The sequence below is a fragment of the Andrographis paniculata genome, unplaced genomic scaffold (genome assembly GCF_009805555.1).
Source record: "Andrographis paniculata isolate CXL003 unplaced genomic scaffold, ASM980555v1 Contig69END, whole genome shotgun sequence".
NCBI lineage: Eukaryota > Viridiplantae > Streptophyta > Magnoliopsida > Lamiales > Acanthaceae > Andrographis > Andrographis paniculata.
This window is the reverse complement of record NW_026137605.1, coordinates 5,883,727-5,905,639: the sequence shown is the minus strand read 5'-3', so window position 1 is coordinate 5,905,639 and position 21,913 is coordinate 5,883,727. Positions and strand designations below refer to the sequence as shown.

The following is a 21,913-nucleotide window of genomic DNA, read 5'->3' as shown; positions in this document are numbered from 1 at the left end:
ATTGATATACACACACCATTTCACAAACAAACCTGTAATTGCTATATACATATATATGTATATGTATATGCACACACACAAGAATCCAAAATTAACAAAGTTCTCCAACATTATTTCTTTTTCTTTAAGAAAATTTTAAACCGAAAAACACAAAAACCTAACAAAGTCACCATGAAAATTAAAAAAAAAATGAATCCAAAAGATATAATTTAGTCCAAACAATAAAAACAACAATCGTTTATAATTATTGGAATCGCTACCACAACTAGCCATGGTAGTCACAGCCAGAGTTTTTTTGTCATTTATTCTATGATAAATGGTCGACAAACCAGTCCCACCAAAACCTTCACCTCCAAAAAGGTATGCCCATCAATTTAATGGCTTAAATTCCTAATTCATTATTCTCGCTAATTAAGTTTTCTGCAATTCAAAGCTCGACGTTTCCGATTGTGCAATGGGACTTGTCTCCAAACATCTTGGTCAACTATAGAGGAAAAGGCCGAGATAGCCTTTCTAGCACTGACCAATTCTGAGTTGCAAGCAAATAGTCCTTTCGCCTATAGTATGCATCAGGTGACAGGGATTCAACTAACACAGTGCTAGATACGTGATTGAACCTCTTCCTCCCCGTGAGGTTTGTTAGCCTTGCAACCTTTATCTCAAAGATTGAATCAAACTTCGTAAACTTCTTCTGATACTTCATTCTTTTATCCTCTTCAAAGATGGCAACCGCTTGCCTAAGGTCTTGGATGTCAGGTCCTACGTCTGTGAATGCCACAACTAGTAAGTCTTGCGAGTAGCCTGGTTGTCTTTGGATTTTATTTCTATTATCAAAAACTTTGGTGTATGAAGTCTTGGAAAATAATCTCAACAAAATATCTCAATGTTATGAATTGATCCTAAAAGAGTGGCACTAAAGTAATAGGGTTGTGAAAGAGGGGTTAGGTCAAGGTTTTTTGTTCTGAATTTCTTAGTACACCAACGCTCGCCTATTCTTAGTGCAAAAAACAAGTTAAATACGGCCTCCTTAGAGTGAGGATAGTTCTAAAAGTGATCATATAGGAACTTTGAAGATTTATAAATATGGGAATCAAAATCCCTTCAAAATCGAACGAAGTTCCATGAAACAAAATATATAAACTCTAACTAGTTTAACTTGTTGAAGACAATAGTAAACAATTAACACACGTTCGAAACACAGAGTTTGAAGATATTTGCTACGATTAATGCAAAAGCTCATAGGATCAAATGCTGGCAGTCTAATGCAAATATGATCCATTAAATCGAGTGTGAGCACCTTGATTTTTAGAAACAACTTCAAATTTTTGGTTGGACACGGTGAAATCACTCGATTTTGAAATATTAAGAATTTCGTGAGATGATGTACGAAAGAAGTTTTCTGAGAGAAGTTGAAGGGTTTTGTTATCAATAGTTAAGGAGAACTGAAGGAGTTTTGGGGTTTTAACATTCTAGGTGGAAATTTTGAAATTTTATAGATTTGAAGGGGTCTAAATATAATTTTCTATAGTTTCCAAAAAGTTTGCCCTAGTAGAATGCGATTGCGAGGATGGTCTCACGAATCGCGCTGGTTTTAGCTCTTCTGAATCTATGCTACAAAGATTTTAATCTATCTTAGAATGTGATTAAGTGTAACTATGATGCAATTTACTCAATCAATGTAGTAAATGAAAATATTAAAATTCAACGGATACTGGGAAGGATACAAATGCGTTTTGTTCAGTGGTCAGCTTCCTTTTTCATAGTAAATCATTGTTTGTCCGCGAACAAGCAACAGTTGGGCTCGCATTAACTGATGTCTTTTTTTTTTTAAAAAAAAAACTATATAACATTTTTTTTTAAAAAAAAACTATATAACATTGGCTTTCGCATTAGCTGGTGTTAACATTTGAGAATCACAAATCATAGAAAATCCTTAAATAACATTTTTCAAACATATTCCATTTACCAAGAAAAAACCATGGCCATCCATATAATTTGGATTTTCGATTCGCACTGCACCATTGGCTAGGACTTCCTTTATAGTATAAGGGCTAGTTCATCGAGATTTAAGCTTTCCAAGGAATAGATGTTGGCTGGAATTTTACAACAAAACTTTGTCTCCCTTTTAAAAAAGTGCCTGTGGCAAATCATATTATCATGGTAGAATTTAGCTTACGTTTTATAAGTTTTAGCATTAAATGGAACCCATCTACTCTATCAAAAACTTCTTTCTCTTCTATTGCTCAGACAAAATAGCAAAGTTCAAGAACTGAATTGCCTCATATGCACGATGCTCTATCTCCAGAGGTATGTGGCAGAACTTTCTATATACCAATCTATATGCAACATTCTATCTAGTTTCAAGGACTAGTCCTTTCTATTTTTACTAACAGTTGTCTGCAAAATATGTTTTAGCTTCAGACACCAAGCCTTTCAGAGACCTCTCCACTGGATTGTGGATGATAGGGAGTAGCGAGGCTGTGACAGATGTTGTACTTGGAGAGAAGTATAGTACATCGCTTGTTGGCAAAATATGTGCCTTCATCGCTAATAAAAGACTTGAGAACACCAAATCGTTAGAAAATATATTTTTGTATAAATTTAGTTACTTGAATTGCATCATTGGTAGGAAGAGCAAATACCTCGACCTGTTTACTGATGTAATCAACCGTGACCAAGATGTAAACATTCCTATGGGACTTGGGAAAAGGTCACATAAAATCAATTCCCCATATATTGAATAAATCTACTTAGAGAATTCCCTTTTGTGGAATTTCATCATGCTTTGTGATAATACCAAATCTCTTGCACGTATCGCATTGCTTGACAAAGGTCTGAGCATCCAAGTGTATCGTTAGCCAATAGAATCCCGATTGAAGTACTTTAGAACTGGTTTATTGGCCTGCAAAATGTCAACCAACGAGTGAACCGTAGCACTCATGAAGAATACATGATATCACAAATTCAGATACGCATCGTCTAATGATTCCATCTTCGCCAAAGTGAATAAATATGATTTCTCTCATAAATAGTGATTGACAAAGCTAAAACATCACTTTCTCTCTTTGTAATTCAAATAGAATTGATAATACCACTAGCATGAAAGTTGGCATACTCCGTCAACCAGGGCGTGTTACCTTGAAAAATATACAAAATCTTATTAGGAAAGCATTCATTTATACCTGATGGTGGCGAATCTAACGGTAGCCTACTAGATTATGACTTTTTTTTATATCTTTGATTTCAATATAAACTTGCAATAATAATACATCAGATTAGGTATATTTTAGAATCTTTTTTATCCATCAGATATCTTAGTGCCGCATGGTTAGTGTAAACAATTTTCTTAGATCCAACCAAGTAGGGTCTGAAATTTTCAAACGCGAAGACAATTGCCAAAGGTTCTTTCTCTCTTGTAGTGTAATTGCGATGCGCACTATCTAAAGTTTTATTCACATAGTGAATACCATGGTGATTTTGCTCTAGCTTCTGACCTAGAACAACTCCTATTGCTCCATCACTCGCGCCGCACATTAGTTTAAAAGGTTGACTCCAATCAAAAGCTTGTACATTTGGAGAGGATATTAGTCTTTCCTTAAGGCATTGTAACACCTCCTCACACTTGTCAGACCATATGAAAGGAGCATCCTTGCATACTAAAGCAATAATAGGCTACAAAATTGTCTGAAATCCTTAAAAAATCTTCGATAAAATCCAACATGTCCCAGAAAACTTCTTGTAGCTATTTCACAACTTCATAATCACACTTACTTTAGCTTTATCCACTTCTATCCCTACTATGGAGACTTTATGGCCCAAAAGATATCCTTATTTGACCATAAAATGACATTTCTCTTAATTCAAGACCAAGTTTGACTTAACATCAAATCAACATCTGTTCTAAATTCGTGAGACATGTGAAAAATGTTTTTCCATATAGATAAAAACCATCTAGGAAAACTTCAACATAAGATCTAATAAATAACTGAAGATGTGATAATACACATTTGAAAAATCGTATATGCATTACATAACTCAAATGTCATTCTTCGATACGCAAAGTTTTCATAGGGGCATGTGAAAGTCGTTTTCTTAACATTATGATGATTGAATGGGATTTGGTGGTATCCAAAATAATCCTTTAAGAAGTAGTAGAATTCATGACCACTAAGCGTTTGTAAACATTGATCCAAAAACGTAATGAGAAATGATCCTTGCATGTAAATGCATTAAGGTTCCTTTAATCTATACATACTCGCCAACCAGTTACTAGTTTTGATGTAAACACTTCTCCTTTGTCATTTTTTTCTTCTACGAATTCTTTTTTTTTTTTTTTGAACTACTTGAGTGAGGCTCACCCATTCTTTATTATGTATCACCATAATAATTTCTACATGAAAAAATTTTGTTACCTCTTTCTTGGCCTCTTGCGTATTTTTGTTAAGACATCGCTTTGGTTGGCGACATGGTTTCATATTCTCCTCTAAGTAGATATGTGCATGCAAACCGTGGGGCTTATTCCTTTGATGCCGTTGGTTGACCACTGGATGAGTTCTATATATTTTCTTATAACCATGAACAATTGTTCTTTCTGATCATCACATAGAGACCTGGAGATCACTATTGGATATTTACTTTCTTCTCCCAAAAGCGGATACTTAAGATGATCATGGAAATTTTTGAATTAGAATTTTAGTTTTTCATTCGCAACCTTGGATATTTCATGGATTTTCTTGTAAGGATTTGAATCATCTTTTTCAGAAACCTCGGTTATTTTCATTGATTGAGGTTGATCACATTCAAGTTCCTGAAATGAACTATTTATTAAAACATAGTCAATGACAATTATGCAATTTAATTCCTATAAGATCAAAGCCATTATTGTTATCCTGAGTATGTAACATAACTTCTTTCATTACAAATGTGACTTTGTCCTCGCCAAGGTGCAATGTCAGTTTGCCTTTTGCGACATTGATTTTTGCTTGTACAGTGGCAAGAAAAAGTCTCCTTAATATGAGCGGAGTATCCTATCCTCACTTATCTCCATAACGATAATGTTTGTTGGAAAAATAAACTCATTCACATGTACTAAAACATCAATAATTTTTTTTCACATAATGCCTTTTTCAGGTTCTAGCTTTCCTAATGTACATGCAATTATAAAACTTCCGGGATCTTCCAATTTATCGGAATTTTTTCTTTAAAAATTGCCCTACATGTCTTTGTCAATAAAATTTGCAATTCATCCTCAAGAAATGTACGCCTTTTTGCTAGAATGTCCTTTAGAAATTTAGAGTATGCTGGCATCTGTAACAATGCATCGAAAAAAGGAATAGTGATGTGTAATTGCTGAAATATTTTAGAAAAATTATTGAATTGCTTATATGTTTCCTTTCGCTTGAGTGGCTGGGGTACGCAATTCGCAAAATTATCTTAGAAGATGCTTGCGAATTTCCAACTCCATGTTTTCCGTTCTTTGATTGTTTCTCCTTTGTGTGGTTGCAATCGCCCCTGCAATTGGAGAATACATTTTGGTAATATGAGTGAAGGAAGAATCATTATCTTAATATGGACTAGGGAGTTGTTTGCCACTTCTGGTCTCAATTGCCTTTGTTTATTTTGGATTTTTGTCCACATTACCGGGTTGATGGCCTGGTGTTTTGACTTTTAATGGTTTGGTGATCTAACCCAATTGCTTCTTCAGTAACTTTATTGTGCCAGCTGTGTTTTGTTGAAACTACATGTTGTCCTCATTATTTCTTTATCATCTCTTCCAGATCAGCTAAAGATGGAGTTTGCAGGGTAAAGGGCTGCTGCGAGTGGTATTGATGGGCTGAGGAAGATTGTAATATGAAGGTTGAGAATGGTTTTGTGGATGCGGTTGATAATGAGGTTGAAATAGATAAGATCCTCCTTGAGCTTGCAATGGCTGCCCTTGATAGTGATGTTGCGGTTGATGCTATTACGGGTGATGTTGTCATTAGAAAATTTGTTGTTGAGGCTTTCTTTATTGAAAAAGAAGATTGTTGATTTTTCACCCCCCGCATAGCATATAGTTTCTACTTTCTATTCGCATTCAACTAATGCTTGTGACTCGCCTTTTTCATCTTCTGCTTGTTTTGGATTCGTCACTTTCATCACTTGATCTTTCTAAAGTTGAACTGACTTTTCTTAATCATTTTGTTAGCTTTTTGACATGCATGCTAAGATTATCAAATCTGGCTTCATTAAAAATCGTATCAGGTACCTCATATAATCATATCCTTGTTGAAAGACTTGCTTATGTCCATTTGCTTATGCTAGAAGACATTTTTTTCAATAATTTTATATGCATCCATTGCACCTCAATTCATTAAAGAGTGGCCAACAGTTGAGTCCAACGCGACTCTTATATGAATATCCACCCCAGTATAAAAAGTTTTAATCTGAAGATGATCTGGAAATTATTGGTGCGGGCAGTTGTGAAGTATAGATTTGAAATGATACAAGGCTTGCGGCAAGGTCTCATATGCTCCTTGTTTGAATTGAGAAATTTATAGCCTCTGCTGGGTGGTCTTACTTGCAGAATGGAGGCTGGACAAAAATTATTGAATTTTCTCTGCAAAGGTGGGTGGTGTTGGAAGAAAGTTGATCCATTTGCGAGCTTCGCCATGGAGTGAGAATGGGAATAGAATAAGCTTAGCTTCATTATCCGATATTCCACTAATTTTGAATGTTGAGCAGACTCTGGAAAACCTCTGGAGATGATCGTAAGGGCTCTCATTCCTCAAGCCACTAATCTTGACTTACCAACAAGACCATAGCTAGTTTAACTTTGAAATTTCTTTGAATGTGAGGCACATCATTGAAGACCAGGGTTGCATCTAGTAAGGCCTTATAGCGCGCATCCATTGTCACATTATCTTACGGAGCTTGTCCATTTCTAGCTCTATTCTGCGATGGTTGCACATTCACATTGCCATTGACATGATGGGCTAACCCTTGCTGAAATGCTTAATTCTGTAGGACTTGCACTTGCTCTACTCTGTGAAAATGATCTCGTAATTTATTCATCCCTTATTGTATGGTTTGCAGTGTTTGAATCAAAATATCAGTAATAGCAGGTGGTTCAGGCACAACTTCTAATTGAGGGACATGAAGTATTTGAGAGATATCTGCATTAATATTATCTACCATGACTTGTTTTCTTGAGATTCTTTCTTTAAATTCCTTTTAGCACGAGCAGTAAGTTGTGAAGTACCTTTTTATGGGCCCTGTCCAATTAAAGAGAGTGTAATTAGTATTTGGAGTTAGAATATGAATTCTAAACTACATTTATTATTATAAAACTCGCCATCATACTTAAATACATCCTTAGAACAAATTATCCAGCAACAACGCCAAAAAATTGATGTTTGAAAATTGGCTTTTGGTAAAGAATATAATATGAAAAATGTACTCCATGTGTGCTAAAGTATTACGTTATAGCCCAAAAGCTTTTCATCAAATAATATATTTTTTTCATGTTAACTAGTGAGTGCTAGGTCGAACTTAAGTTGTAAGTGCAAGGGAAGATTCAAGAATGAATGAGAGTCTATGACTTAGAACTGGATTAAAGATGTGTTGAATGTAATTTTATGTTACTGAATTTGAATGCAAGTACAAAATTAAATGCGAAATAAAGGGTGGGATATGGGTGAAGCGCAATGTGAAAAAAGGTGGGGAAATAAAGGTGTAAAGGTTGAGAAAAATGAGTGAATTTGTTTTAATGTTTAATTAGTTGATAATTTATTAGGGATGCGAAAAGAGAAATAGATGCCCGCTAAATAGATAGTAATAGAGGCGATATATGTATATACTTTGTACATTAGAATGTTGTGTAAATGTGATCACCATAAATACTTGTTAATATACCTCGCGATTCTAGAACTTTATAGTTATAAGTATTCTGGAAAGCTAAACCAATAATTGATTATTGTGTTGATGATCTATTCTTAGATTCATACTTCACTACCCTATGAGCTATTTTCATCGATACTCGTGAGTGATGAATTAAATGGTTAATTCGCTACCTACCTTTTACTATATTTTAAAGTCAAATTGCGTTCAAAGAGCCACTTTCGTGAGAGTTTTTGGTCCACCTAGCAGCATGATTTTCTTTCGAATTCATCTAATTAGGTCTGGTTAAGTGATTTATATGTATCTCCTAGTTCTATTATAAGGTATTTCGTGAGTATTTATCTCAAGTATATGCCATCCAGGGGTTAGAATACAATGGAGAAATCATGATATTTCATTAAATGAATTTGAATATTGCGATTACACTATGAATTTAACTATTATTTTTTAATCTACTACAAAATTCCAAAGGATCCCTTTCGATTGAGGCGTAGGAAGTATATTTTACTGAAATATAATGTTTAAAATATTTAAATACATATTATAAAATTCTTTTAATCATATATATTAATTTTTATTTAAAAAATAATAGTAATACTATTTATATAAAAAATAATAAAATAATATTATAACTACTATAATTAACCTATTAAATTATACTACATAAAATACTGTATCCCTAATTAAAAGGGTCATCTTACCCGGAATGAAAGAATACTATTTAGTTTTGATGATTTTTTTATATAAATATATTATTTTAACTTATTAGTTATGAAATCTAAACTATTATTTAAATTAAAAATCAAAATCCAAACTTAAAAAAAAAATTATCAAACAACATTTTTCAAAATAAAATTACGGATAATTAGCCAAAAATCCCTCTGTCCATTTATCAATTGGGATTCAGTTCCTAATGATAAAAAATTTGTCTGCACTCCCCCCTTTTTCCTTCTTCCTTCTTCTTCCTCCTTACTCGTTTTTTTTCTTAATTATGTTTCTCTTCGCGCAAAAAATTCTTCTCAATCCGTTGTCCTCTTCCGTGAGCTCGAAAGCCACATCCCGCACAGGTAAGGTTCTTAATTGTTTGTCCGATTTTACATCGCCGCTTCTTGTCTGGTTCGATTGGAGAATTTCCTAGGGCACTCTCCGAATCCTATTCCGGTTCCCTGTCGTTGGCGGTCGGTTGATTTGGTCGAAGAACTACCGAAGGCTGTCATCGGTTCTCTGGCCTGTCTTTCTTGTTCTCCGGTGAAATTAGATGTACCAGGTGTGTTTTTGTATCGATATCTTAGTTGGAAAATTATTATTTGGAAGAAAATGTTTGGGTATTATTTTGGGTGATTTTGATAATAAATTCTGTTGCTATTTAGAGTTTAAGGGTAATATTTATTTTGTGAAATGGGTAATTTGTTGCTATTTGAGGATCAAGACATTACTAGAATTCCGTAAGAACATATGATTTTAGTGTATTCTGTGTAAGATTATCTAATCGCTCATACGACCTAATATAGTTCATACATCCATTGGTTGGATCGTTAGGTTCCGATGGACATGGAGCAAAGTAGTCTGAAATTATTAATTATATGTTCCTACGAAGGTGATCATAATGTAATTGGTTTAGAAGAGGGCACCACGCTGGAGGATCTGTACCGGAATATATCAAAAAGATGGAGTAAAGTGAGTATTGAGGCGGTAAAACTCCAATATATTGCACCTATTCAGAAAAGCTACGTGACGTTATTGTGTGACGATGATGTCGCCAATATGTGGAGAATGCATATCTTGTTAAAGGTAATGTTTGTGGATATGATTGCACGGTGTAGAAGCGAGCACCAGAGCGTGCCTCTCCGAAACACGGTTGGACGTAGGTACGTTACTCATCATTTGTAATTAAGTAGTCTTGATTCAACTTTGTTATAGAATGCAGTCACAATTGTTCCTTATGAAAGAATGCAGTCTATAACCACTTATAATGCAGTTTGTAAGAATCCAGTCTATAAGCACTTATAATGTCATGTTCAACACATCTAAAAACATGTTATTTATAGGTTACGTTAGTGATACTTCTTTCATGATATTGGCATACAACAATACCGTGGTATATTGTTGCGATGTTGTTTGTAGGTAGTAAGTATCCACCTCCGCGATTTTGTAGTAGCGCGGTGCAGAACGAACCACTGAAGAGATTGTAAAGATATGTAGTGGGGATATAACGTCTTGAAGGTATTTAACGATTTTCACTCCTTTTTTACACGCCACTGTCAATATCCTCTAGCAATCTGGTTTAGGTAGGTGTACCATGATCGATGCGTTGAAATTTCTGTAGCCCGTGACATTTACTGCATCACGTAGCCTGCTGCGGTGAATAGATGTAGTTGTTCTTTTAAATACCCTGGATGACACGGTAGGTAACCGTAGACACCGTGGACATACAAGGTTGAGTAAGATGGGTACCCATGTTTTTCTATTTACGAAGAAAATATCTATTACCATATAGAATTTGAACTACTTACATCTGACATAATTTTCATTTTTATTATTGTATTTGTAATGTAGGGGTGAGGCTGAATGTTTGGGATTGAACGAAGATTGCGTAGGTGGTATCTTTATTCCCGACGAAAATACTAGTCTAATTGCAATGCAGAGATGCATTGTCGGGGAAGGTCAAACATTCAAGGGACCGCAGGAGTTTAGAAAGTTACTGAAGAATTATTCTATTGCCACTCAGAAACACTTCAGGTACCAAAAGAATGATTCGAGCAAAATTATTGTGGTGTGCATCGACAAAGGCTGTGGTTGGCGTATTTATGCATCCTTCCATGCTCGTGATGCATCATTCAGCATTCGTAAGTGCAATTTACATCACACATGTACTATGAGTCTATTGCAATCAAGAGATCATCCAGCAGCCGATGCGAACTGGATTTCTGAAGTCTACAAAGATAAGATACGTTCTATGCCAGCGTATAAGGCATCCGACATCTGGGAGCATATCCAAACAGATTATAGGATTGACGTTAAATATCATAAAGCATGGCGTGGCAAAGAGAATGCTATAAGGGCAATTAATGGTGGAGGTAGAGACAGTTTCTCACAACTTCCGTGGTACTGTCATGCACTTCGGGAGTCAAATCCGGAAAGTATTATAGACTGCGAATTTGAGCAGGCAACCAAACGTTTCCAGCGCCTTTTTGTTTGTTTAGGTGCATGCCGGCTGGGTTTTTTGAGGGGTTGCAGGCCCCTACTCTTTCTTGATGGGACACATATAAAAAACAAACACAAAGGGTGTCTGCTAAGTGCAATTGCAGTGGATGGGGATGATGGGATGTTTACTTTAGCATTTTCTGGTACGTAATTTGATATTAGCTACGGTTGTCATTTTGTTAGAATGCTGGGTATAACTGTTCGTGTATGCTGTTTTACATGCTCTCTTTAGGCATGTATGTAACCTTATACATTGGAAACCTTTGTAGTTATTTATGTTCTTATTTATTTTCCATGCATCACCCTCCTCGCCATCGCTCTCGTCCTCACCCTCACCTTCACTGTCGTCATCGACAACACCAGCTCTAGATCTTTGCAATTTATGAGCAAGTCTGGCAATTGCAGCGTCTTTCTTCCGTAGCTCCACCTTCAATGCCGCAATTTGCTGAGCTGCTTCCTGCAACATATGTTAATAATGTCATATAAGAAATTATTTTATCCATTTACAATGGTAGCAACATTGAATAATGCATTTACCTCCGAAGCATGGAAAATTGCACGAATAAACTTTTCTTCCGTGCCTATCTGATAGAATTCCTGAATATCTGACCGCTTTAGGGATGTCAATTCACCAACTGCATGAACCCTGGACATTGGACTGAGGCTATTCAGCCACCGAAAGAGACGCGGTACCTTCGGAAGGCACCGTGCCCTTTCCAAAGTTAGGACCCTCTCATTGAACCAAGCCTGCACATATTGTAATAAACATTACTGCCAACAATAATACATATTGTGCAATATACCAAAATAAGTAGAAAAAATTAACAAATTCAATATTACATTGCTTACCAACAAACCGGCGGTACAGCCTGTCAAATATTTTTTCCCGGACTTGAAGTCGCTTATAGACTTCAACAGATAACGGTGACTCGTGGGTCCCCACGCATAGTCACCAATCGCACTCAGGTCTTCCACATACGGTAACAAAAAAAGGGGTATAGAATAATTCGCAGAACAAAATAAAATATTTGCAAAAACAAGCAAAATAAAGAGACGGGCAACGTCCGCAATAGAAAGAGGCTCCAGCCCCTGCAACAGAGCCTCATGCAACTTCTGCAACACCTGGCCGCGGGTTACAGAACGCAGCTTGCTCCCAAAAATCCGAACAAACCATTCGCTTTCGACCGATGTATTTTCGGTCACGTAGACTCCTTTCGTATGTAGTCCTAAGACTACAGAATATTCTTCAACTTCAAACGGAAGCTCAATGTCACTTCTAATCTTGAAGGACATAGATTCCGAACTAAAGCTATTGACGAGGGCAACAAGTCGGTGCCACGGAAGCTTCATTTTCGGGCAATCCAGAAAATGCCCGAACGGTGTCATTTTTATAGCTGTGATGTGTTCGTCTGTCATGTGTTGCTTCAGTTTGCCCACCTCATTATGAAAAAATGGTAATGCAAATCGGTTGATTACCGATTTGTGCTCTTTCCCTGGTCTGTAAGTAAAAACCATAAGTCCACGTTATCCAAATCTCTAATTTAGTTAAAAGTTTTTCACAATTTATCAGGAGTAAAAACGCATTCCGAGTATACAATAGTGCCATACAGGTATATTAATTGACAAATTAGACCAAACAAATGAAACTCCTGGTGCCTAATAATACCGCATTTGTCAACCCACAAATATGACTAATTACCGAACAATCCACCAAAAAACCTAAAATATGCAACTTCGAGTAACTAAACAAAATATACATCTCCAAAATTAACAAAATCAAAGATAAAACAGATAAAATCACCCAAAATCGGCCGAACCGGGTTTCCTGGCCAAAAATTCGAACAATTTCAAACCACCCGTTGAACAAACACAACACCGAACACCCAGGGCTCCTCATCACCGAACCGAGGCATACAAACACGGGACCAAGGCTTCTACCCCAAACAATCGAATACACTACGATATAAAATTCGATTGTCAACAAAATCATAAAACGAAAAGGGTTTCGACCAGACACTTACTTCTTCGAACTCCTCGTGGGGGATCGCGGCGGATTCGCGGTTTTTCTCACTATTTCGCTGAACAAAATGTCTTACTGCTTGATCGTCGAGTTCGCGAGGGTCGATTTCCTTCTCGAAGAACTAGGGCTTGGACGGAGAGTGAGGGAAGTTAGGGAAGGTTTCAGTTTTTAAATCGTGCATATTTTCTGTGATTTTTTTTAAAAAAAAATTACAAAATAAGGTACGCAGTATTTAAATGAAATTATTTAATCGTATATTAGGGGTAGAGCGAGAGGTAATGTATGTATATATTATAAAATTGGAAGTATTTATTAAGCAATCGTAAGTACATGTTGCATATACAATTGTGATTGAGTGGAAAATACAAAAAGGGAGTTATAACATATCTAATCAATAAAGTAGGGACTGCAAATCAATTAATTTACAGTGGGACTGCAAATCAATTAATTTACAATGGGGACTGAATTGCAAGTAAATTACACTGACAGATATTTTAGTCCAAGTCTCCCATAAAATTATTGAGATTTTATTTGAAATTATAAATATTTTAAAAATATTATATTGTGGTTACTTTATATATTTAAAATAATATTAAAATATTTATATAATTATTAAATTTAAAATTAAAGATATATAATATGAAAAAATATTTAAAAACCTCGTACTTTAATTTCTTTCCAGCCCACAAAATTTTTAGGAAGGGGCCATCATTTATCCATCAATCGAATAGCTAGAAAATAGACAAAACATTTTAAAATTATAGAAAGACTTGTGTTTGTTCTTGTGTTTGTTTTGTGAAATATATATATAATAAATGCATGTAATGTATTAATTTTTTTTGGAAAAATGAGTGTAAAAAAATACAGAAAGAACACACCCTCTAGCTTTTGTAAAGAACTCTATACAATATGATCAAGCCAATTCATGGCACTTTTGATATATTCGGGGAATTCGTTGAGAAAAAGGAGATGGAGTTTCTATTCATAAAATTAAGAAAACAAGTTGACGACATATTTATGAAATCATAAAACATTGAAGGTTTTTTTTTTTTTTTTTTATAAAAAAAAAGATATGAATTGCTCTTGATGTGATATATTAAATTTAAGGAGGATCATTAAAATATAAATCCGATTTGTTACCATTGCGAAGAGATTTAATCAAATGTCTATATAATTTTTCAGATATTTACTGTTTTAAATACCACTCCTATTTAATTAGTTCTCAAAATACATAGATTTATTTTTCAATAGGTAAATGGCTTGGTTGTACATAGATGTTTAAAAGTAGTGTAGAGTCTTTAGAATGTTTCAAGAGTGGGACATATTAAAGTATAATTATTTCATGAATAATAATAACTTGATATCAATGGATAATTACTTGGGCAAAGTGAGGGATATATGTACAACAACCAAATATATGTAAATGATAAAAGGGGTGTGATAAGATTTTTCAAGAACAAAGGAAATACCAAACCCCATGGACATGGGTCTTTTTAGGCCGAATAAAATCTGTATCGTTTTTATATCGGTCTTTTTGGCTAAATAATATACGTATTGTTCTTAAATCGGTGTTTTTGGTTGAATAATATATTTATTGTTCTTATATATGTCTTTTTAGTTAAACCATATTTATAGGACTCTTTTTGGTCGGATAATATAAGATTTGAATTGTTTTCTCATAGATTTTATTTTATTTTGTTGAATTATGTAACATATGTGTTATCCTCATATAGGTCTTTTTTGCCAAATCAACTTAGGATGGTTTAAGAAATACCGGTCTTTTTCTTTCTTCAGTCTCTAATTAGTAGAGAGTTAGTTTGTTCTTTCCGGGATCCCCCCATATTGACCCCGGCCTGGGCCGGCTATTTGAGAAGCCGGCTCGTTCCCGCCGTGATCACGGCTCGGCTGGCCTGCCAGCGGGATCTATATCATCTTCATCGTTTTTTTAGCTTTCATTGCCACCAAATTTCTCAAACAATCAATCAACCAATAATAAAGTTTCCTTATTCAAGATTGAGACGATACATTTGTAGCAAATAGCAATACAACCATGGAATTCAAAACTTTATGATCATCAAAAGCACTCCCGCATGTCTTATTAAAAAAAAGATTAAATAAAACTGAAAAACCAATCCACAAACCACGTAAAACCAAACAAGAATCCAAATGTTCCTCCCTCCTGATGATCAATAGGCAAATAAATCAAAATCGCAAACCCTAATTATAAGTTTATAACATAATCATGGGAATAACAGTTAAAAGCTTGCAAATGTATAAACCCCTCAAGGGAAGAACACCCTCGACCACATCGATCAATAGCCATTCCCATCATTAAACCCCGGTATCAACATCTCATCCGCCCCAACTCCGCCGCCACCAGCCGCGCCACCTAAAGAGCAACCCCCAATCAATCTGCCAATGATCATTATTCCCCACCGGATTCGCGATCCATTCCCCAAACCAGTGCTGCTGCCTCTGCGGCCCCGCCACTGTCTGATCTGCCGTATTCCCAGCTGCAGGCTCCACCACGGCCATGGCTGCCGGCGCCTTCGTCAGAGCGTTAATCCTCTTATAAATCTCCTTCAAGTTCTGATCAATGAGCCATCCAAGATCGTTGAGGTCCGGCAAAGGCAACCCCCGGAGGGGCTTCCCGCTGAGGCACTGGAACATGAGGTGCGTGATCTCCTTCTCTCTCGATTTTCCTTGTGCACCTTCTTCAGCTGATCCACCACCTTTTATATCCAGCCACGAATGAATCCCTCCTGGTTCACCATCTTCTTACTCTGCTCCATCTCGGGCATCCTCTTGAACTGCGCTAGCACGCGATGTGCGCCGCGGCATCCGGCCACACCTCCGGCTGCACGTCGTAGGGGCTGTAGTTGATGGCACATGCGTCTATGCCACACAGCGTGCTTAGCTCACTCACCTTCTTCATCAAGCCCTTCTTGCGCTTCTTGTTTGTCGCCTTTCGAGCCGAATCGTTGGTGATGCATATGTACGCAAGCTTCACCCTCTTTCGAGTCATTTCGTCCGAAAGGAAAGTAATTTTGAGTTGTGAATAATGCAAGGAAGGCAAAAGAGGGTTGCTATATATAAAGGGGTGGGGATTGGGGTGGGGGTGGAGAAAGGGTTTTCCTTCTGAATTAATAAAGAAGATCTGGAAATTATGAGGTTGTCAAGTTTTGGTAAGAATGGTTTAATTCTTCATATTCAATTTCTTCAGAGAAACGGCTTGAGGCAAATAAACAACACACCCAAAATACGTAAATGAGATATATTTGATTCGTGACCAAATACTTATTGCATAGGGGAATAGTTAGCTTGTCGGCCTCATTTGTATGTGTTTTCCTGCATATAAGATTGCATGCCCCAAGTTGAAACGTACAACATAGACCTCATCAGTAATAGTCTAGAAATCAATTGCAATCTTTTAATAAGTAATTTTGTCAAGCCATTTTGTGTATGAACATGAGGAACTGGGTGCTCTACATTAATTCCAATTGAATGCAATAATCGTTGAATGCATTCGATGAATATTCACCAGCATTATCCAAATGTATAATCTTAATTGAATTATCAGGAGAATTGTGTCCGTAATTTAATAATTTGGGCAAACATTCTCGCAAATACCATATTGCGAGTAGATAATAACAGACATAAGATCATTTGGTATATGCATCAATAAGTACCATAAAATATTTAAATGGCTCACACGGTGGGTCTATTGGTCCACATATATCCCCGTGTATTCTTTCCAAAAATATAGGTGATTTAATACCTACTTTAGCTGGCGATGGTCTAATTATCAATTTTCTCTGAGTGCAGACAACATAGGTTACCTCAGTTGAGTTTAACACTTTTTGACCTTTTAATGAATAAACATTCAAATTTCTCAATTATTCGCCATCATTATACTGCCAAGATGCCCAAGACGATCATGCCATATTTGAAAATCGGTAGTGTTTTAATCTATCGTGAGGTGTGTTTCAACAACATCTAATCTGGAAATATATAAATCAGTAGATAGTGAGGGTAATCTCTCAATGATTTATTTCTTTTTATCAATGATATTGGTGATCAATAAAAATTCAATATCGGTATTACTCATAGTTTCATTGAGATAACCATTTTTTCGAATCTCATAAAAGCTCACTAAATTTTTTCGAGCTTTAGTAGCCAACAGTGCATATTGTATCATAATTTTCATCCCTGCGAAAAGAAATATAATGGCTTCTCAAGAGCCTTTAATTAATTTTGTACTACCACTTATTGTATTGACATTTATTTTTTCCTTTTTCAAATGAGAAAAATATTTTTCATATTTCAATATAGTATGTGTCGTTGCACTATCAATGAAACAAATATTTACATCATTTTGGTTGGCATCCAATTAACCTTAATATATAAAAAAATACAGTACTAATAAAGAAAAATATAAATATTACAAAATACATTACAAAAAAGTAATATGCGATAATTTAAAGATTATAATTATAAAATAGCATAATGTAAAATGATATAATATATATGTCATTGGGGGTTTGCTAGATTTACGACAAAATCCGTTATACCAAAATCTGTTGCGTCATAATCCAGAAGATCGTCATCGAGGTCGTCATCATTATTAATGTGATTAGTCTCGACCTCCTTCCCATTTTTCTGCAGTGAGACTTGATAAAGATCAGCTAGTTGTTTGGGTGTTCTGTAGGTATTGGCCCAATGATCTTCAATGCCTCACCGATTACAAATGTTAATTTGCCTCTTTCACTGTTTAGCCTTTTCGGCTACATCTCCATATTGGAGTTTACTGTACATCATGTTTATGTCAAAATTGTGGTGATTGATTGTATGGGGTATATCGACTGCATTGACTCTTACGACCGCGACCACGTCCACGGCCTCATTCAGAAAATATCCGGTTCCCTTTAGAGAACAAACTAGAACTAGTGGGCTGGGAGTGATGATTTTTCATCAATAACTCATTATTTTACTCAGCTAATAAAAGACATGCAATGAGCTGTGAGTACTTTTGATAACATTTCTCATGATATTGTTGTTGCAACACAACATTAGAAACATGAAAGATAGAGAGAGTCTTTTCCAATTTATTATTTTCGGTAACAATTTCTCCATAGAGTTTTAACTCAAATTTAATCTGATTGATAACAGAGTTGTACTCTGTACCGGTTTTAAAATCCTACAACCACAGGTTAAGTCAATCATGTCGGGCTTTGGAGAGAGTAATATATTTCAAGTGCCCAAATCTCTCCCTCAATTCATTCGACAAATCAAGTGGACCTTTCACTGTCAAATATTCGGACTATAAAGGAATGTCCAAATTGTGACAAATGAAAATAATAGCCTTGGCCCGATCTTGGCTTGTAGCCGTATTTTCATTGGCAATTGCATGAACAAGGTCCATAGAAACCCGATGCATTTCTACATCCAAGGACCAAGTCAGAAAATTATTGCTGATGAGAGACAAATTTAAAAGAAAATTTTATAGAATTTTCCATAGTGTAGAAAATTGATATAGATAATATAAAAATAAAACTTACTAAAAATAAAATAGGCAAGAAGTTTCGTGCTGATATCGTGTTATATAATAATAATATAATAATATTTGGTAAGTATATAGATATATAAATATATATACGGCAGTATGTATAATATGTAATTATATTAGATAAGTATTGATATATATATATATATACACGAGTATATAGTTGTAATGATTATATTTATATGTATGTATAAGAAAGTAATATGAGTGCACGTCAAAGAGAGCTGAGAATTGTGAATTGATATTCTCATCCATGTATACCAACTCATATATATATATATATATATAGGTGATGGAGGCGGTAAAACAAGTGATTGCAAAAGCATTCATATCCTATCGACGTGGCTAATGCCATAGTATTGATATAGTTGCTATGTTTATAACTCATAATATCTTTTCAACTATTCATCTACAAAATCCTATTATAACCTTTTTTTTATGAAAATTAAAAAGATAATATAATAAGTAGATTTTGTTAAATTCTATTTAATGGACAAAAATTTAAAATATGTAAAACAATTTCTTTGTCCCGTTGCAATGTATATTTTTTCCATTTTTGTCCATATTTTCATAATATAGATGCCTTCAAATTTACACTTTTTAATATCAACATCATTAATCAAATTAAAACACAAAATGTAAAAAAGTCTTTACACAAAAATACGTAGCGCCAACAACTATTTATATACTATTATTCTTTTTAATTTTTTGTAAAAAATGTGTATACTTTATGTCAAGATGAAGGGAGTATAACCTATATACATAATAGAATATATATGTATAATATATATTAATTATCGTAAAATTTTCCATACATTGTATTTTAGAAACTCCGCATCATTCCCTTGTGGTCTAAAAATTGTTGTCATTCAAGGGTATGATTAAATACAGAAAATATAATTACAAGAGGATAACACAATATGATTATAATAAAACATACAATGTGAACAAGACCGGGTTCACTTGGCAAAGGTAGACATCCCAACAACGAGGAAAGTTCAATTTACAATTTCTATATTGCTAGTCCCCTACCTACATTGTTATTGCAACAAAAAATAGTACGAATTTCGGAATATTTTGGGGATTCAGAAACAAATGTTTATAGATAAATACAAATAAGGATATCAACGCCACAATCTCCATACACCAAGATTATCTACCTACCAAAAATGGCATCAATGGAATATCGAAGAATTTCTCAACCTAGATTCATCCAAAAATAGGTACTGTGATTTTGCAATAAAACTTTATCCATTTTTGTGCAAAACACTGTGTCAACACTACAGGAAAATATCATTTTTGTAACGAGACTTTTTCGTCTTTAAATTCACATTTTTCGTTACTAATGATATTAGAGATGGAATTAATGATGGAATTACGTTAGCTACGTGATCTTTAGTGACGGAATTCCGTTACAAATATACTATTTTTTTGTAGTGCAATATTGACGGAAAGTAAAAAACATACATAAGGTGCAAAATGAGGCCAATTGCAAATTTGAGGTGCGTTTTCAATCGCCCTTGTCGGACACTTTTCCAAACATCCTCATTTGATTCTTGCAAGAAACACGAGTCAATGCGTTTTGACATGTGCCAAAATAAACGGGAATGTGAACAATTTAAAGAAAAATCGGGCGTAAGAAAGAAATGGGATGCATAGGGAGCTCGGCAGGTGTTGAGGGGAAAGAATAAGAGTTTTGATGTGAAAGAAGATATGTTTCAATACATAACAGTCTATTTGTATAAAAGAATTAACTCCATTGGTTTAAATTGTGAAAAATAAAGAAAGAACGCACAAGATTTTGAAAATAGTAGTGAATCTTGCAATTTTTAAACCATATTGGAAATAATAAGGGAAATAGATAGCAATATCTTTTCCTTTAAACAGCACATATTCTTCCCCTGTAATTAGCCTTGATTTGTGGCTATTATTGTTTGTATATTCATTGTAATTACACTCTTTATATACGAGTTCTCTGGATCACCACAATTACGGTGACTTCCATATCTTCTATTCTTCTCTACATGGTATCAGAGCAGTAGCGATCCCTACGCTTGTGCAAATCTGATCGTGATCTCTCTTCTCTTCGCCTTTCTGTTCTATCTCTTCTCTCCATGGCTAACCCTACCTCCGATTCTCTCCCAGTAAACACGATGATAAACATGGTTCCCGTCAAACTTGATCCTTCTACATATCTTGTTTGGCATCGCCAAATCCTCCACATGGCCGAGTGTTATGATCTCGAGGGCTTCCTCGATGGATCGACGGTTGCACCAGATGCCACCATTGCCGCCGCTGGAAGTAACCCTTCTCCAAACCCTGCTTACCAACTTTGGCGTACGAAGGATCGAAAACTTCTCTCCGTCATCTGGACCTCGCTGTCGCCGGAGGCCATGTCTAAGGTAATTGATTGCACTACCTCCGCCGCTGCATGGAAAAATCTGCAAGCGGCATTCTCTGATTCTTCAGCCTCACGCACGCATCAGTTGCGTGAGGAACTCCTATCTCTTCGCAAAGCGGATCTCTCTGTTGATGAATACGGCCGCAAATTTAAAGGACTTTGTGATCAACTTTCTGCAATTGGAAAGCCGGTGGACTCCTCTGATCAATCCCACTGGTTTCTACGAGGATTAGGCCTGACTTTTGCCTCCTTTGCTGACACCCGCTTAGCCCTAACCCCGGTACCTGGCTTTCGCGACCTTCTCCACCAGGCTAAGCAATACGAGTCCATGGTTCGTGCAATGGAGGGTTCGGCTCCCCCAGTAGCAGTCTTCAACGCCGAACTTGGGCGTGTGCAGCACCATCCACATGGCGGCCGTGGGCGCAATCATCCCAGCACCCGGCAGCCAGGACCTGGCTTTTCCAACCAGCCGCGTCGTTTTGACGACAACTCAGGCGGCCGTGGCTCTATTGGCGGCAGAAATCGACAAGGAGGCAGCCGCAGTCGTGGTGGTGGTCGGTCTTATACTCCACGGTGCCAAATTTGCCGTGGAGAACACTACGCCGACAAATGTCCTCAGTTTCTTCAAGCCCGAAATGCTGAGCCTGCTGCACATCTTGCCGATGCTTTTAATGCTTCCTGTCGCCTTAGTCCGTCGGATTGGTATCTTGACTCGGGGGCTTCTGCTCATATGACGAATCAACAGTCTACTCTTGCCTCTGCTACTCCATACTCCGGTAATGATTCAGTTATTGTTGGAAATGGACATGCTTTATCTATATCTCATGTTGGTTCAGGATCTTTAACT

General features: G+C 35.9%; 1 protein-coding gene, 1 long non-coding RNA gene and 1 pseudogene across 2 annotated transcripts; 2 read left to right on the top strand and 1 right to left on the bottom strand.

Annotated features, from left to right (window-relative positions):
- Nucleotides 1-445: 445 nt before the first annotated feature.
- On the top strand, nucleotides 446-6,020 carry LOC127264112 (uncharacterized). The gene is made up of 3 exons (XR_007841614.1): nucleotides 446-634; nucleotides 723-783; nucleotides 5,778-6,020. It is a non-coding gene; the product is annotated as an uncharacterized LOC127264112 (long non-coding RNA).
- A 3,403-nt stretch (nucleotides 6,021-9,423) lies between these two features.
- On the top strand, nucleotides 9,424-11,233 carry LOC127263962 (uncharacterized). The gene is made up of 2 exons (XM_051293285.1): nucleotides 9,424-9,746; nucleotides 10,435-11,233. The coding sequence occupies exons 1-2, from the start codon at nucleotides 9,424-9,426 to the stop codon at nucleotides 11,231-11,233; spliced, it is 1,122 nt and encodes a 373-aa protein (XP_051149242.1).
- A 4,151-nt stretch (nucleotides 11,234-15,384) lies between these two features.
- On the bottom strand, nucleotides 15,385-16,127 carry LOC127264236 (agamous-like MADS-box protein AGL80; annotated as a pseudogene).
- Nucleotides 16,128-21,913: the final 5,786 nt, after the last annotated feature.

Excerpts from the sequence above, each read along its gene's own strand:
- LOC127263962 (XM_051293285.1), top strand. The coding sequence starts at position 9,424 with ATGGACATGGAGCAAAGTAGTCTGAAATTATTAATTATATGTTCCTAC. Across the intron at positions 9,747-10,434 it reads CGAAACACGGTTGGACGTAG|GGGTGAGGCTGAATGTTTGG; the intron begins GTACGTTACTCA and ends TTTGTAATGTAG.